The 16,037-nt window shown below is 38.4% G+C and overlaps 1 protein-coding gene across 1 annotated transcript in view; it reads right to left on the bottom strand.

Annotated features, from left to right (window-relative positions):
* Positions 1–1,538: 1,538 nt before the first annotated feature.
* The window catches only part of RAB8B (RAB8B, member RAS oncogene family), a 77,012-nt gene continuing 62,513 nt past the window's right edge, over positions 1,539–16,037 (bottom strand). The window contains exons 4-8 of the mRNA XM_003267078.3: positions 13,780–13,857; positions 12,781–12,870; positions 9,685–9,750; positions 6,608–6,658; positions 1,539–5,823 (exon numbers count right to left, since the gene is read on the bottom strand). Of these exons, the coding sequence (XP_003267126.1) occupies positions 5,731–5,823; positions 6,608–6,658; positions 9,685–9,750; positions 12,781–12,870; positions 13,780–13,857 (378 nt within the window). The 3' untranslated portion in view covers positions 1,539–5,730. The remainder of the gene's footprint in view (positions 5,824–6,607; positions 6,659–9,684; positions 9,751–12,780; positions 12,871–13,779; positions 13,858–16,037) is intronic.

Below are 16,037 nucleotides of genomic sequence, written 5' to 3'. Positions count from 1 at the left end.
GCCTGGGTTAAGAATGCCTCTGAGACCAAGAGGAAGGAGGTGAGGATGAAGGTGGCCTATAGGTTAGGGAGGGAGAGGAGGCTAATGTGGTTTGTGACTGATGCTTTTCTCTGGAAGGAGGGAGGTGAAAGATCAGTCCATGAAGACGGACAGGGAAGAGGTAGGAAGCTTGAGAAGAATAGTGAAGGTTTGAAATGGCTGTGGGATGAATGGGAAAGGCTGAGACTGGGAATATGTGCAATGGAGGAGAGTATCGACAGTGCTGGTGCCATCAAATTGGTTCTTTCCGTCTGGGCGCGGTGGCTCATGCCTGTAATCCCAGTACTTTGGGAGGCCAAAGTGAGAGGATCACTTGAGCCCAGGAGTTGGAGATCAGCCTGGGCAACATAGTGAAACCCTGTCTCTACCAAAAAAGAAAAAAAAAAAATTGGCTGGGTTGGGTAGTGCCTGTAGTCCTACCTACTCAGGAGGCTGAGGTGGGAGGATCGCTTGAACCCGGAAAGTAGAGGCCACAGTGAGCCATGATCACACCACTGCACTCCAGCCTGGGTGACAGAGTAGACCTTGTCTCAGAAAACACTACAAGGCCGGGCATGGTGGCTCACACCTGTAATCCCAGCACTTTGGGAGGCCGAGGTGGGCAGATCACCTGAGGTCAGGAGTTCAAGACCAGCCTAGCCAACATGGCAAAACCCCATCTCTACTAAAAATACAAAATTAGCCAGGCATGGTGGTGTGTGCCTGTAATCCCAGCTACTTGGGAGGCTGAGGCAAGAGAATCGCTTGAACCTAGGAGGCAGAGGTTGCAGTGAGTCGAGATTGCACCACAACACTGCAGCCTGGGCAACAGAGTGGGGCTCTGTCTAAAAAAAAAAAAAAAAAAAAAAAAAAAAAAAAAAATCCACAAAAGAAATTATTTTCAAGTGAAAACAAAACAACAGAAACTAAACTTGCAAGAACAAAGAAAGGAAGGGTGATCAGTATAAAGCTACAGGTTCTACAACAGAATGACCTCAATGTATGCTGAGCTAAGTATGATGAACAGGGGAGCTGGCTATTTTTCTAGATCTTTGAACAACTCTGGGTCAGCTATAAAGTTTGCTAAAATATCTTAAGTCTGCCATGGTTTGAATCATATACCTATCAAATTTGCAGAAACATTTTTAATTTATTTTATTTATTTATTTTTGTGAAACAGGGTCTCCCTCCATTGTGCAGGCTGGAGTGCAGTGGCCCGATCCCAGCTCACGGCAACCTCCACCTCCCAAGTCCAAGCGATTCTCCCACCTCAGCCTCCTGGGCAGCCGGGACCACAGGCATGCCCTGCCATGCTGGGCTAATTTTTGTATTTTGTAATTTTGTAGTAGAGATGGGTGTCTCACCATGCCGGCCGGGCTGGTTTTGAATTCCCGACCTCAAGTGATCCACCCACCCCAGCCTCCCAAAGTGCTGGGACCACAGGCGTGAGCCACTGCGTCTGGCCCAAATTTGCAGAAACATTTTTAAAATATGCAGTCCATTTCAGAGAGCCATTAACATTTTCATTTTCATTATGTAGTTTTTATTTTAGACGAACATTATTATAAAAAAAAAGTTCACCTGGAATAAAATCCATTAAAAAAAAACATAGCATCGGTATCAGTACACAGTTAATGAATTGGCTTAAACAAGATTAACCACATGACAGGTCCACTTATCTGCAGGAGCTTTTCACATTAAGCCATTGGGGCAAAAATAAAATATGTTTAAACATGTACAGTAGGATAATTATATGGAAAAACTAGAGAGTTTCCATTGGGGCATGATTTTCATCAAACAGTTTATGGTATTTTGCATGAAAGGAACTGCAGTGTCAGCTGCAAACAAAATAAAACCCATCTGTAAGGCCATAACATTGAACTATAATAACTAAATTCACATTTTAAAAAAAGGTAAGAAAGGGAAATAAGTTCTATTAGTTTCTTGGCACAAGAAATGCAATTGCATATGGCACACGCATTTCAAGAAATGAAATAAAATCTGAAAATATCCCTAGAATAATTGTTTGCTAATTTTTATTTCTGTACATTTCAGTCATTTAGATTTTTTTCAGAGTGAACATGACAGCCATTAATTTTATTAGTCTAAAAAATGACTTATTCTGCTCTAAAACTGTGCTAGAATTTGAAATTCTTTTAGCATATCCTGTCCGTCTAGGTCCCTCTGTATCAAGGGATTTCATTTTTAGACATTCCTTTCCACCTACCCCTGTGCCCCCCTTGGATGTAACAAGGAAAAAGGAATGTCTCTTCTGTTTAAAAAAAAAAAAATTCTAAGAAACCTGATTGCAGAAATGAGTGCTTAAAATTTACAATAAGTAAACCAACATAATGAAATGTGGTTTTTAAATTTTAAGCTTAGAAGCTCATCTTTAAAGATTGAGAACTAAATTTGTAAAGGAATCTAAGTCATGAACTTGAAAAGAATGTCTGCTTAAATGTATCACTTACTGATCACAGGAAAAACTTTATAAGCCTTAATATAGACTCTGAGCATTCAGAACCTGTAAAATGGAGTTACAATCTCTTACTTAGAAACTTCTGCAAAAACGCACCTATATTGCACAGCTAAATTTATTAATGGAGACAGGGAGATAATACCTTTCTTATGCTACTGGATATGACATGTATGCTCTATTCTAAACTAATATTTCCTACCTTTCCCAGTGATGTCTTCAGTTCAAAACAAAACAAAGCGTCTAAATTTTGTTAGATGCTTAAAGGCTGGCTCACTGTTTTTCTACCAGGTATTAGAATACTAAGTTAGCTAAATGAGGTATAATTAAAAAATAGACCTTCAAAGTAAAGAGTATAGTCTTCTGAAAATTAGTATAACGAAGACGGCACAAAATGTTTCTGTAAATAGTAAGAAACCCTGCAGCACCTACTAACTGATGCACAGGTAGATTATTGTATCATAATCTGTCTGAAGTAAAATATAGCTAAAATAAGTTCCCAGCGAAACGTTTTACAATCAACTGATTTACATGCTACTTAGTTACAGCACATTTTCACTGTCTGATACCCTCAGACTCTATTTGAAAAGGTCTAGTCCAATCATTGTCAAAAATTAACACACTGATAATAAAGTGCAGCCACTGAACAACTAATACTGCTGCAAAAATCTTCATGTACCTTATCCATAAGACCACAAAAATGTTCACAAAAAAACTAGATTTCTTCAGTTTCAGCAGGGAACAGACAATTATCTGTCATTAAATTCATCTACAAATAGAAAAAATAATGCACTGTATGTACATTATTAAGCAAAGTGGAACATTTATTGGGTCATTTTATCATGCAGAAAGTGAATTTCCTAAGGTCTTAGCTCAATGTATATACAATCTAGCAAAGCTAAATGTAAGAAAATAGCAAGGACAATTTATTTCTATATAACAGAGCATATACTCCCAATTTGCTGCTACTTCAAAGAGCACTTTTGGGCTCATCTAACTTTCACAGGCTCTTTCAAGTGAAGTTCACGGAGACTAGTTATTAATCCATATAAGACAAAGAAAGAAAGAAGAAATATAACCAGAGCAAAGCATTCTGTTAAAAAAAAAAGTAATAAAAGCTAACCACAGAATATGTCAGTTTTGGTTTACAGACAACCCCTGAGATTATATAAACCAAAGCGTTAAGACACCAAATAGTCAGAGGTAAATTACTAAGAGAATTACATTCATACATGGTGTCATAGCACTTATCTTTTAGAAGGTACTTTGTTACCATCCAGAAAGCTTAACTGCTTGGATTTTTTTCAGGAAATAGTGAATATAAGATGTTTCTAAAAAATCATCTTTTCCTTTTGAAAATGTATCTAATTTGAAGATAGTAGAATTACAATAAACTTTCAATCATGGAACTACTAATTATACTAGAACAGCAATGAATGACTTTTAAGCCTATAGGTAATTACCAAAAAAAAAAATTAAGGAGGCTGAAATTTGTCAACAATAAGTTTAGTATATCTATTAAAAATAGCTTGGGCATATTTGCAGCTGCTAAATTGTTCCTATATTTTCAAATAAGTACAAAAGATTGACTGGTCCAAGCATTCTAATGACATATCTTAATTTGAAGAGAATTCTCTGTGGTAACAAGCAATCCCTTTCCACTGCCATCTCCTGTTCTTAACTATCCAGCATGATAGTAGCCTTTGTGAAGCAAAACAGGCATACCAGGGAGAATAACTATTAACAGAATTCATTTCCCTCATTCCCCCTCTGTGTTATGACACTGAAGGCTAGAGCAACAGCAATGACATAGTGATCTGAATTTGGCACAGAAGTTAACACTAAATACCTTGTGATGGTTTCATCTACAAAAGTATACCAGTACCAGTGTTTGTTGAGAAAGGCAACTAAGCTTTTGGTTGGCTTTAGCCCAAATGACTGGACTAAGTTCTGTAACAATGAACCAAAACAGATGGAACTGGGTTCCACACATTCAACAACAGCTGTTTGAAAACTGAAACCTTGGTCCTGTTTTCTCTAATGAAAAGGCAAGACTTGTCCTAGAGGCTGCACTAGGTCTAAGTACTTTTATTTCTAAAAATATCTCCCAAATAAAACCAACCAAAAATCATTATTTTCACCATTACCAAGAACTAGCTCTATTAAATTTATATCAACAAGTTAATCTGTCTCTATATAGGGAAGGTTTCCACAAACTAAAATCTAAACCTAACTTTTGTAGACAGGGATTATGGTAGGAATTTGGTATTACAACTAAACCAGCCAGCTAAGGAGTGAACCTAAGAAAAAATGTATTACATATCCTTCTTGACAGAATCACAGTTAGATGCTGCACTAAAACCCTAAATGGTATATCTCTCAGCCCACGCAAAATTTCAGCTCAAGAAGTTCACAGATAGAAACAGATAATAATGTTCAAATATGTTATTAGTTTTAGGTAACTGAGTGATTACAGTTAAGTCAAACATGGGAAAGAATAGCAAATACAAACCCCAGGGAAAAATGAGATTATGGTGATTTCCAAAAGCAGTTTCTATAGATTAGGCAGAGGTAATCATTTTAAAAAGTGATTCATTCAGCTACCCAAACTCTGGCAAACAGGTCAGGGATGAGGCAAAGCTCTTAATCTGAAGAAATAAAGAAATTGTGGCCTTTGATGACAAGATGGGCATTTCAGTAAATTTTTAAATGACTTTAATGATTCTTATTTAAGAAAAAGCCCTTAAATAAATGCCACCAAGGCAGTAATATTTGACCATATGAACCAGACCAAATACCCTTTAATTTTAGTATATTAACCTCTGCTGTAAATGCTCTTTTAACATTGCCACATGTACAAATTTGTCTAGAACTTCATGACACAAAAGTGTGCAAATATGAGTCTAAGATTGTGCTGAAATAGGGAAAGGCTAACACTGATGTGCAAAGTAAAAAAGAAAGATAACAGCTTCTGCAACAGGTAATAAAACAAGGAAAAAACGAGTTAGGTCCTGCATGTGTCTCCACTTCATTGCTTCCATGTTTGAAAAAAGGAGCCTGTTCTTTTGCTAGGCCATGAGGCTGGAATCCACTTGGCATTCTGTGTTGAGAGGTCTAAGTTCAGTGGTGCTCTCAGCAGCAGCCGGGAGGTGTGATTCTGAGGCTGGGTGACCTGTGCTTTCAGAGAAGCAGGAAAGGGCCCTCTAGGTGTGCTGCAGTCTCTCAGAAAGAGTTCATCAAAGTAGTGAGCAACGAAAGAAACTGGTCTTCTTTGATCGATTTTCTGTTATTTTCACTGGTCCACCTGCTCCTGCTGAATTGCTGTCATTCTAAAAAATAGAAGATGAAGTTACCAAGGAAATAAAAGTTTCATAGTTTGACCTCAGTTACCTAAAAAATAAAAATAACTAACCACACCATGTGAAATGTGTATTCTAGTGAAATGTGTATTCACTAGAGTATTTTATTAGAACGGGAACTAGTTAAGCACCAATGTTGTCTTTTTCTTTGGAAATGGTAAATTGAAAAGAGGAAAATGCCCTCACGATAGCAGCTTTTATATCAATAATGTATTCGATAAGAAGCTTCTATTTCTTGTTCCAATGGAGTGTAAAGTTTCAAAGGTAATGATGGAAACAATGTTAAGATACTGGCATAGACAATTCTGTTAGAGGTAAGAAGAGTTAGTAGTATAAGGTATGCAATTATACTCAGGACTCAGGATAAAACAAACTTTCAAGGTTGTCTTAATGATTTCAAATTTAAGCAAACTTTAGCAACTTCAAAATCATAGTTATGTAGATATAAATACCTGTCACATGAAAACTGGATAATTTTATGGTAAAAATCTAATTTGTGCCATTATTATTTTCATTATTCTGATCAAAATTCAATTAAAGATCACTTAAAGAGCCAGATGAAAGAACTGAAACAGTGGCAGTTCAGAAATAAGAATCCTAAACAAACAGAACTAAGAATCAGAGTTGAACCAAATGAGTATCTGAGTCAGGAAAAAAATGAGTTTAATTTGAGTATCTTATAATTAGACCTATTCTTTTCATCAAATGCCAAACAGACAGCATAATGGAAATAAAAATTATAAGTGATACAAACCATTTTTCTGTTGAGTTTTGTCATTATATCTCGTGCAAGTGTAAAAAATGCCTATAGGTAAAACAAAACATTTTCATTATTATATATTCACTATATATATATATATATATATATATATATATATACACACACACACATATATATATTCCCCCTGCCTCAGAGATGGGGTCTTGCTATGTTGCCCTGGCTGAATTGGAACTCCTGGGCTCAGGCAATCCTCCCACCTGTCTCCTGAGTAGCTGGGACTACAGGTGTGAGCCACCATGCCTGACTTATTTTAAAATAGAAATATAGAATTTTTCATTATTTCAATATAAATATACCACTTTAAAGTTTTACATTAAGAAAGTAATAACTGTAATCATAGTATGCATGTGAGTGTTTACTCTTTTGAGATTGTATCATAAACATTTTCCAATGTTATCAAACTATCATTCATTCATCAAATATTTTCTTCATGTGATATAATATCACAATAACACCCTTGTTGAGTCACGAGTAACTTCTTCAGTACACCAAGAACAGGACAGAAGCTCTGTCTAAGCTACCGCACTTCCCTAGAGCAGGGCACAGTGCTGATCTAGGAAATGCTGAATATCTGGTTTAGTGAGTGAATAAATAATTATGTATTACCCTATAGCTCTAAAATCTGTCTTCACAAAAATCTCTACTTTTTATTTCTGACCTTTTCTTTCAAATTGCTCTCACTCTTATAGCTGAATATGTATAATCTTCCGTGTCTTACTCCAAAATCCCACCAGTTCCTGGAGCTCTTGGCTAAATTCCCCACCGTGGAAGTCAGTTCAAATAGAAGCAGGGCAAATCTGATTAATCTTTGTGATAATTTATCCATAATGTCTCTTGATACAAACCAAATATTTTTTAAACCCATCATCACTTTTTCTATGAAGCCAAGAACTGTTAAAGATTCTTCATTTGTCACCATGCTAAACCTATTGTTAAATCAGCCTCTTTGTTCCCAACACTCCTGATTCCCAAAAACTGTTCAGGAAAAGGATTATTTCCAATCCAATCAAATAAAAACAATATGACTACTATTATTACTCATTGTCAGTGTCTCACTGTCAAACTCGTCACCTATGAGCTTAACCACACTGATTTAAAGCTCTGGCAAAGTTGTTACCATCTGTATGCCTGGCTAGAATAAGCAGCTCAGGCAACTCCCAGTTCAGGGAGTTATATCCATACTGTTGCAAATTATGGGATTTCATTCTTTTTATGGCTGAATAGTATTCCATTGTGTATACATACCACATTTTCTTTATCCATTCATCCACTGATGGACACTTAGGTGGATATACTGATTCCCTTTCTTTTGGGTAAATACCCAGTAGTGAGACTGCTGGATCATAAGGTAGTTCTATTTTTAGTTTTTTTATTGTTCTCCATAGTGGCTGTACTAATTTACATTCCTACCCACAGTATATGAGGGTTCCCCTTTCTCTACATCCTTTCCAGCATTTGTTATTGCCTATCTCTTTGATAAAAGCCATTTTAATTGGGGTGAGATGACAGCTCACTGTACTTTTGATATGCATTGCCCTGATCACTACTGATGTCGGGAATTTTTTCATATACCTGTTGGCCATTTGTCTTCTTTTGAGAAATGTCTATTCAGATCTTTTGTCCATTTTTAACTTGGATTATTTCTGATGGCGGGAAATCCTTTTGTATCAAGCAGAGGGAAGCATTTTTCTGCTTATCTAAGCTTGTGTAAATAAATCAGTAGAGGCTTCCTGTTTCCTAACACCTATCAGCCAACCTAAACAAATAACTGTTACGTTATTTAAAACAAAGAAAAAGTTCTGATCAGTGTCCACTGGCTAATAAAGTCATGTAGGTCTCGATTTTTAACCATCATGTTATGACGAACAATGAATAACCTAGGAAATTAAATGTTTACGAAACTATCAGTATTATTAAAAGAATTACATGTATTAACACATATCACATGTAAATTACATGTATTATTTTTATGATCAGTTGAAAAAATGTTTTTTAAAAAAGAAAATATCAACAGTTCTCTTGGTGAAGAAAACCTTTTTTTTTTTTTTTTTTTTACACTTTAAGTTCTGGGATACATGTATAGAACGTGCAGGTTTGTTACATAGATATACACATGCCATGGTGGTTTTCTGCAACCATCAACTGGTCATCTACGTTAGGTATTGAAGAAAACCTATTCTCATAAGACTTTAGATGGTTTGGTTTTCCTTAACAGCTAACTTAATGAAAATTTATTAAAGCAACTCCCTGATAAACACACTTTCTTATTTCCACTAAATGCCACTGCTACAATTTATTGTGCTTAATCTACCTCAAATGTGTACACTAAAGGAATGTGTCCAATAAACTAACAGCTTAATTCTCCCTTGAGAGAGTACAGCCTTGAAAGTTATTTAACTCTTCTGCTGCAGGCATACAGGGTGACATGAATGAGCACAGGACACTGGTTGGTCTTCTAGTCCAGGATTTCCAGCTACCCAAAAAAACGGCAAAACTGAACTTCCATATTCTATTCTGTGAATCTTAACTGAGCAATCTAATATAACCCAGGTGGAGGCTAGATGCTAGAAATTCAACAACCAGCGTCTACATAAAAATCAGAAGCAGTTGGGTGCGGTGGCTCAGGCCTGTAATCCCAGCACTTTGGGAGGCCAATCGAGTGGATCACGAGGTCAAGAGATCCAGACCATCCTGGCCAACATGGTGAAACCCCGTTTCTACTAAAAATACAAAAATTAGCTGGGCGTGGTGATGCACACCTGTAGTACCAGCTACTCGGGAGGCTGAGGCAGGAGAATCGCTTGAACCTGGGAGGCAGAGGTTGCAGTGAGCCGAGATCATGCCACTGCATTCCAGCCTGGCGACAGAGTGAGACTCCATCTCAAAAAAAAAAAAAAAAAATCAGAAGCACAAAAGTGTACAAAGTGGAGTTGGGTCAACAAAAGGCATTCATTATGTCAGAAAATACCAAAGCTTTGAGAGCTGTTTGAACACAGGCCCCTAAGCACTGGTGCTGCTCCGTAACAAGTCACCAAACGTTTCCTTCTTACCTCTTCTACATTTGCACTGGATTTTGCACTTGTTTCCAAGAATTTAATCCCATAGTCAATTGCTAGCTGAAAAGTAAACAGAAATATTTAAATTTAACAAAAGATACTTGAACATATAATGCATTTATATTTCTTAGGTTTTTCAAAGTCTCAAAGGTAGGGTATCTATTTCAGAACTCCTCTCAAATTTCTTTGTTTTCTTCTACTGTATTCGGAATTTAATAATTTAACTTAATCATCATAAGAAGGATGGCACAACTTCCATTTAAAACATAATTTAAGGCCAGGCATGGTGGCTCACGCACTTTGGGAGGCCAAGGCAGATGGATCACGAGGTCAGGAGATCGAGAGCCTCCTCGCTAACACAATGAAACCCCGTCTCTACTAAACATACAAAAAATTAGCCGGGCGTGGTGGCACCCGCCTGTAGTCCCAGCTACCTGGGAGGCTGAGGCACGAGAATTACTTGAACCCAGGAGGCGGAGGTTGGAGTAAGCCAAGATCGCACCACTGTACTCCAGCCCAGGTGACAGAGCGAGACTCTGTCTCAAAATAAATAAATAAATAAAATAATAATAATAATTTAAGTACTTCTCTTTTTTTCTGTTTTTGTACTTTTAGTTCTCTAAGATGGGATAAATACCCACCCTCCTGAGGTAGGAGAATAGGGTCTGGAGGCAGGGAACCTAAGGCCAATTCACACTGACTTCCTAGAACTAAATCAAAAGAAAAACCCCAGCCTTCCACACCCAAGTAACAAAAGTACAGGGGTTACTCCCTTTGCAACCTCCTCCCCTTTTCTGACTCACAGATTAAAAATGGCAAGTACCTCCGATTGGTCCCCTCCCACAACCAATCAGATGTCTGCGCAGGGTATAACTTTGTAACTTCATTTCATCCTCTGATTGGTCACCTTCTGCAACCAATCAGACTGGCCATGGGCCACTACTTCATTTACAGAGTGTAAACCAAGTAACCCATGGGTAATTTCTAGAGGGTATTTAAACCCCAGAAAATTCTGTAACCAGTGCTCGAGCTGCTTGCTCGAGCCCACTCCCACTCTGTGGAGTGTACTTTCATTTCGATAAATTTGTGCTTTTTTTGGCTTCATCCTTTCATTGTTTTGTGTGTGTGTGTGTATGTGTGTGTGTGTGTGTGTGCATTTTGTCCAATTCTTTGCTCAAAATGCCAAGAATCTGGCTGACTTGTAGTCAAGACCCTCCACTGGTAAAACTACCATTATCTTAGGATTCATTCACTCCTTTTATCTGCTCCCAAAGTATAATTCTCCAACAGTTACTGTACTGACTTTTAGGCCGGGTGTGGTGGCTCACGCCTGTAATCCCAGCACTTTGGGAGGTCGAGGCAGGCGGATCACCTGAGGTCAGGAGTTAAGAGACCAGCTTGGCCAACATGGCGAAACCCCGTCTCTACTAAAAATACAAAAATTAGCCTGGTGTGGTGGCGGACGTCTATAATCCCAGCTACTTGGGAGGCTGAGACAGGAGAATCGCTTGAACCAGGGAGCCAGAGGTTGTAGTGAGCTGAAATCACGCAATTGCACTCCAGCCTGGGTGACAAGAGTGAAACTCCATCTCAAATTAAAAAAAAAAAACTATACTGACTTTTCATTATTTTTTTTTTTTTTTTTTGAGACAGAGTCTCGCTCTGTTGCCCAGGCTGGAGGAGTGCAGTGGCACTATCTCAGCTCACTGCAACCTCTGCCTCCTGGGTTCAAGTGATTCTCCTGCCTCAGCCTCCTGAGTAGCTGGGACTACAGACGCACGCACGCCACCATGCCCGGCTAATTTTTGTATTTTGAGTAGAGACAGGGTTTCACCATGTTGGTCAGGCTGGTCTCAAACTCCTGACCTCGTGATCCGCCCACCTCGGCCTCCCAAAGTGCTGGGATGACAGGTATGAGCCACCGTGCCAGGCCTTAATTAATTTTAATAAATGAGTCCAGAATTGAACAAAAACTTAAATACTAAAGTATTCATGCTTTGATTTCTATTGATTGAGACAAATTGCGAACTCTTACATATTCCTCAAAAAGTTCCTAGTTCATTTACAATGCTAAAATTAAGTAAATGTTTTTAGGGGAAAAAAGTTTGCAGCAAAAGTTCACAGTCAGATTGAAAAACAAAATGTGGCGGGGCATGGTGCCTCACACCTGTAATCCCAGCACTTTGGGAGGCCGAGGCAGGTGGATTGCTTGAGGCCGGGAGTTCAAGACCAGCCTGGCCAGCATGGCAAAACCCCATCTCTACTAAAAATACAAAAATTAGCTGGGTGTGGTGGCACATGCCTATAATCCCAGCTTCTTGGAGACTGAGGCACGAGAATTGCTTGAACCCAGGAGGCAGAGGTTGCAGTAAACTGAAATTATGCCACTGCAATCCAGCCTGGGAGACAGAGCAAGACTCTGTCTCAAAAAAAAAAAAAGAAAATGCATTTTGCATATATAAATTTTTTAAAGGCTAAAGCAAAATTCCAAGACTTAAAAAGTGAAGCTTCTAAGTCAATTTAGAATCTGTCACAGAAGTAAATATGTGCACAAAATATTCCTTTGCTTTACAGGACACAAAAGAGAGAAATGCCCATAAACAACGTATAAATGACATCCATAGCTTGATCAGTTACAAGGAATTTATCCATAAAACCTAAAGCTAATGTGTAGTAAAATATTCTTAGGGAAAAAAATGAATTGGAAAATGATTCCTGTTGAAACTTCACCTATCCTATAACTTTTTTTTCAAAAAGAATGAATAACTTCAAAACTGGGCATTTTCACACAGATCTGGAAGAAACAGTCTGAACTCTAAGCTGCAGGAATCTGAGAAAGGACCAATTTGTATCTCCCAGAAAACGTTAGCAAATTCTTTAGGAATGAGTCATGACCACACAGTATAGGGAGCTGGATCTCGAATACTAATTCACACCATTCAAGTATGGATTACATCTCTTTGTTGTTGATATCCAATTTAAAAGGATTAAAACACAGATTAAAAAAAACTTAAATCAATAAATAATATGAAGAAAAGAAATACTTAATATGAGTAGATTCCAACCTTTATCCATTCCATTCACATTTACCTTCTCCCCTCTTTCTTTTGACACTTGTCTTTTGTCATTCATATCACATTTGTTACCCAGGATCATTCTTTCAACATCGGAAGAGGCATGCTGCAGGGAGAAAACAGCATGCTATAAAAACAGCCTGAGAAAAACCCATACTTAATGGACAAATCCAACCTGTCAGAAACACATGAATTTAATAAGACAAATAATCTTTTACTCACACAAGGCCTAATTCAGAGAAAAGTTTAAAGATGGGAAGAGGGGCAAAGCTACGGTACAAGAGCCCTCACAGGGCCTGTGCAAACCTTCTTCCCGAGGTTTGGAAAGAAGGTGGAACAAACACAAATAAAGCTTACAGTGATCTAATGACAAAATTTCCAAAGATTTGGGGCAAAGAAGGACAAAAACTTGGTACTGAGTGAACCAGTGGAGAAGGCATTCTGGATTCTGTACTATTTAAAAAAGAAATTCAACTAAGTTAATAGAAACGTGTACAAAATTATTTCAGAGTCAGATTTCTTTCTTAAGTGACAAAGACATTAAAAAATCTTAATACCAATTATCCTGGAATTAAAACAATCTTCAAATATCTAAGATGGGGAAAATGTCAGAAGGGCAAAAAGTTGCCAGGGTAAAGAGATAATTGTTGCTAGCCAAACAGCATGGTGGGATAGAAGCTGGGAACCAGGTGTTTTAATCCTGGCTCTTCTTTTTAAAGGCTGTATGAGCACAGGCAAATCACTTCTTTCTGTTCTGTTATTCATGTGTAAAATGTGATTTAGGATTAAATTATTTCCCATATCTGGCCCAAGCTTAAAATCTTGTGACGTTACTTCTCTGTCCCCCTAACCCCCAGTAGTCAGACTGGCAGCACCAGAGATTTATGGAGCTCTTCAGAGAGAGAGGGCCCAACCTGCCCATGCCCTGCTCAGCTGCCTTGCAGAGACAGAGGAGCCTTTTACAAGCACCCAGCAGGACTCTTCTCCAATGTCACCATTCTCTTTCCACACATACCTCTTCAATGTTTCTGATCCAATTTTTAATATTGTCAAAGGATTTTTCATTTGTGATGTCATAGACCAGCATAATGCCCTATAAGGGGGAAAAATACCTTTATTTAGTACTTTATATATTTAAAGTTATAGTACATAATGTCAATGTAATCCTACCCTCCAGAAACCTTTTGTTTGTCCATTTTTTCCCTTTAAAAAAGGGTTCATAATAAATTTGAAAAGTACAGAGAAATAAAAATCAATAAATACTTATTCCACTGGTCTCACCATGTAAATAAAAACCCTTTTAACATTTTCACTGTTAACCTTTAATGAATTAGTGATTGTGGTAAAGGTGATACACTCTTTCTACCTGACCTCACATGATAACAATCAGCCCCAACTGGGGCTGAGTGTTAAGTCAAAACAGCGATAACATTCAGAGTAAGAGTTAATCACTTCCACTGTGCACTTGTTTATTCCAAGTAGAAACTATCTTGCTTTCTACTCTTCTACTAAGATTGAGACCACACTGCTTTAAAATTATTTTTTATATAGGTTGATCAAAAAATAGTTGTCACTATCTAAGTACATCACAGACACTTAAAATCCAATGCATTTGTCATACTGGTTTAATGAAAGCCATTCTCGCCATATTTTTAAAGACTCCACGTCTGGTATTTCTTTTTTTGAGACGGAGTCTCGCTCTGTCACCCAGGCTGGAGTGCAGTGGCACGATCTCCACTCACTGCAAGCTCCACTTCCCGGGTTCACGCCATTCTCCTGCCTCAGCCTCCCGAGTAGCTGGGACTACAGGCGCCTGCCACCACACCCAGCTAATTTTTTGTATTTTTAGTACAGACAGGGTTTCACCATATTAGCCAGGATGGTTTCGATCTCCTGACCTCGTGATCCGCCCGCCTTGGCCTCCTAAAGTGCTGGGATTACAGGTGTGAGCCACTGCGCTCAGCCCATGTCTGGTATTTCTAAAAGGTTTACCTTCCACATGTTTAAACTAACACCTGTATGCTACTGCAAAATCTATATCCCCAGACCACACTTCTGTACTAATTGCTAGAACTACTCATCTGTCCATCTACTACACAAATATTTAGTGAGCACCGACTGTGTGCCTGATACTATACTAGATCCTACTAGCAGTGAACAAGATAGAAAAGGTCTCTTCCTCTTGTAGATGGCTAACAAAGACAACAGACAATAAACCATTATCTATACAACTAATTGTAATTTTGACAATTGCTATGAAGATGCATGGGGAACTCATATGCTAGGGGTGTAACTGAATCTGGTTGAGGGGCTGGAGTGGGCAGGGGAGGCTTCCCTGAGGAAATGACATTAAAGCCAAAGCCTGGGAACTTAGTAGACTTAAACTAGGCAAAGGGCTAGGAGCTGGGGTGAAGAGGGGAAGCCCAGGCACCTGGCAAATAGCAGAAACATTGTAAATCTCTTGCTGATGTTGAACCAGAGACCACTGGATTGAGTGAATGAAAGTCAGCTTGGCAAGGCTGCACAGATCTAATGGGCGGAGGGCACAAGACGAGGCCGAAGGGCTACGCTGGGGTACTCGGGAGACCACTGTCTGGACATTGGCCAATAGATATCCCCTGTGATCACGGCAAATTCAACAAAGTAAAACATGAGATTGTCTTGTCTCCTCTGAATCTTCTATTTGTCCTTGTATTACCATTTTGGTGAAAGTAATACAACCCAGTCAGCCAGCCCAAGCACACATGTGGGAGTTATCTTCTTCTCTATAGCCAATCAGTCACTAAGTCCTGGAGACTCAATGTCCTAAATATTCCAGAATCTTACCTACCACACACACGGCCTTATTGATTCTCACAAATTAGTCTTTACCTGGATTCCCATCATCTTTAATTGATCTCCCTGATTAATTTCATTCTTTTTTTTCTTTCTTTCTTTTTTTTAGAGACGAGGTCTCGCTATGTTGCCCAGACTGGCCTCAAACTCCTGAACTCAAGCAGTCCTCCCACCTCCACCTCCCAAGCTGCTGAGATTACGAGCATGAGCCACCACATCCAGCTTCCCTGCTTTCATTCTTAGCCTCCTCTAATCCACTTTCCGTAAGGGCACTAGAGCTATCACTTCATTGATCAAAATCCTTTAGCACCTCTCCTTTATACTCAGAATTAAATTAAAGTTCCTTAGTATGGTAGGGGAAGTCCTTCCAGGTCTGGCTTCCAACTTTGTAAGTACATATAAAATATAAATAAATATAAATCATATAAAACATACATA

This window comes from Nomascus leucogenys, chromosome 6 (assembly GCF_006542625.1).
Source record: "Nomascus leucogenys isolate Asia chromosome 6, Asia_NLE_v1, whole genome shotgun sequence".
Taxonomy (NCBI): domain Eukaryota; kingdom Metazoa; phylum Chordata; class Mammalia; order Primates; family Hylobatidae; genus Nomascus; species Nomascus leucogenys.
Note: the sequence above shows the minus strand (reverse complement) of the source record. Positions and strands in the feature narration are given on the sequence as shown.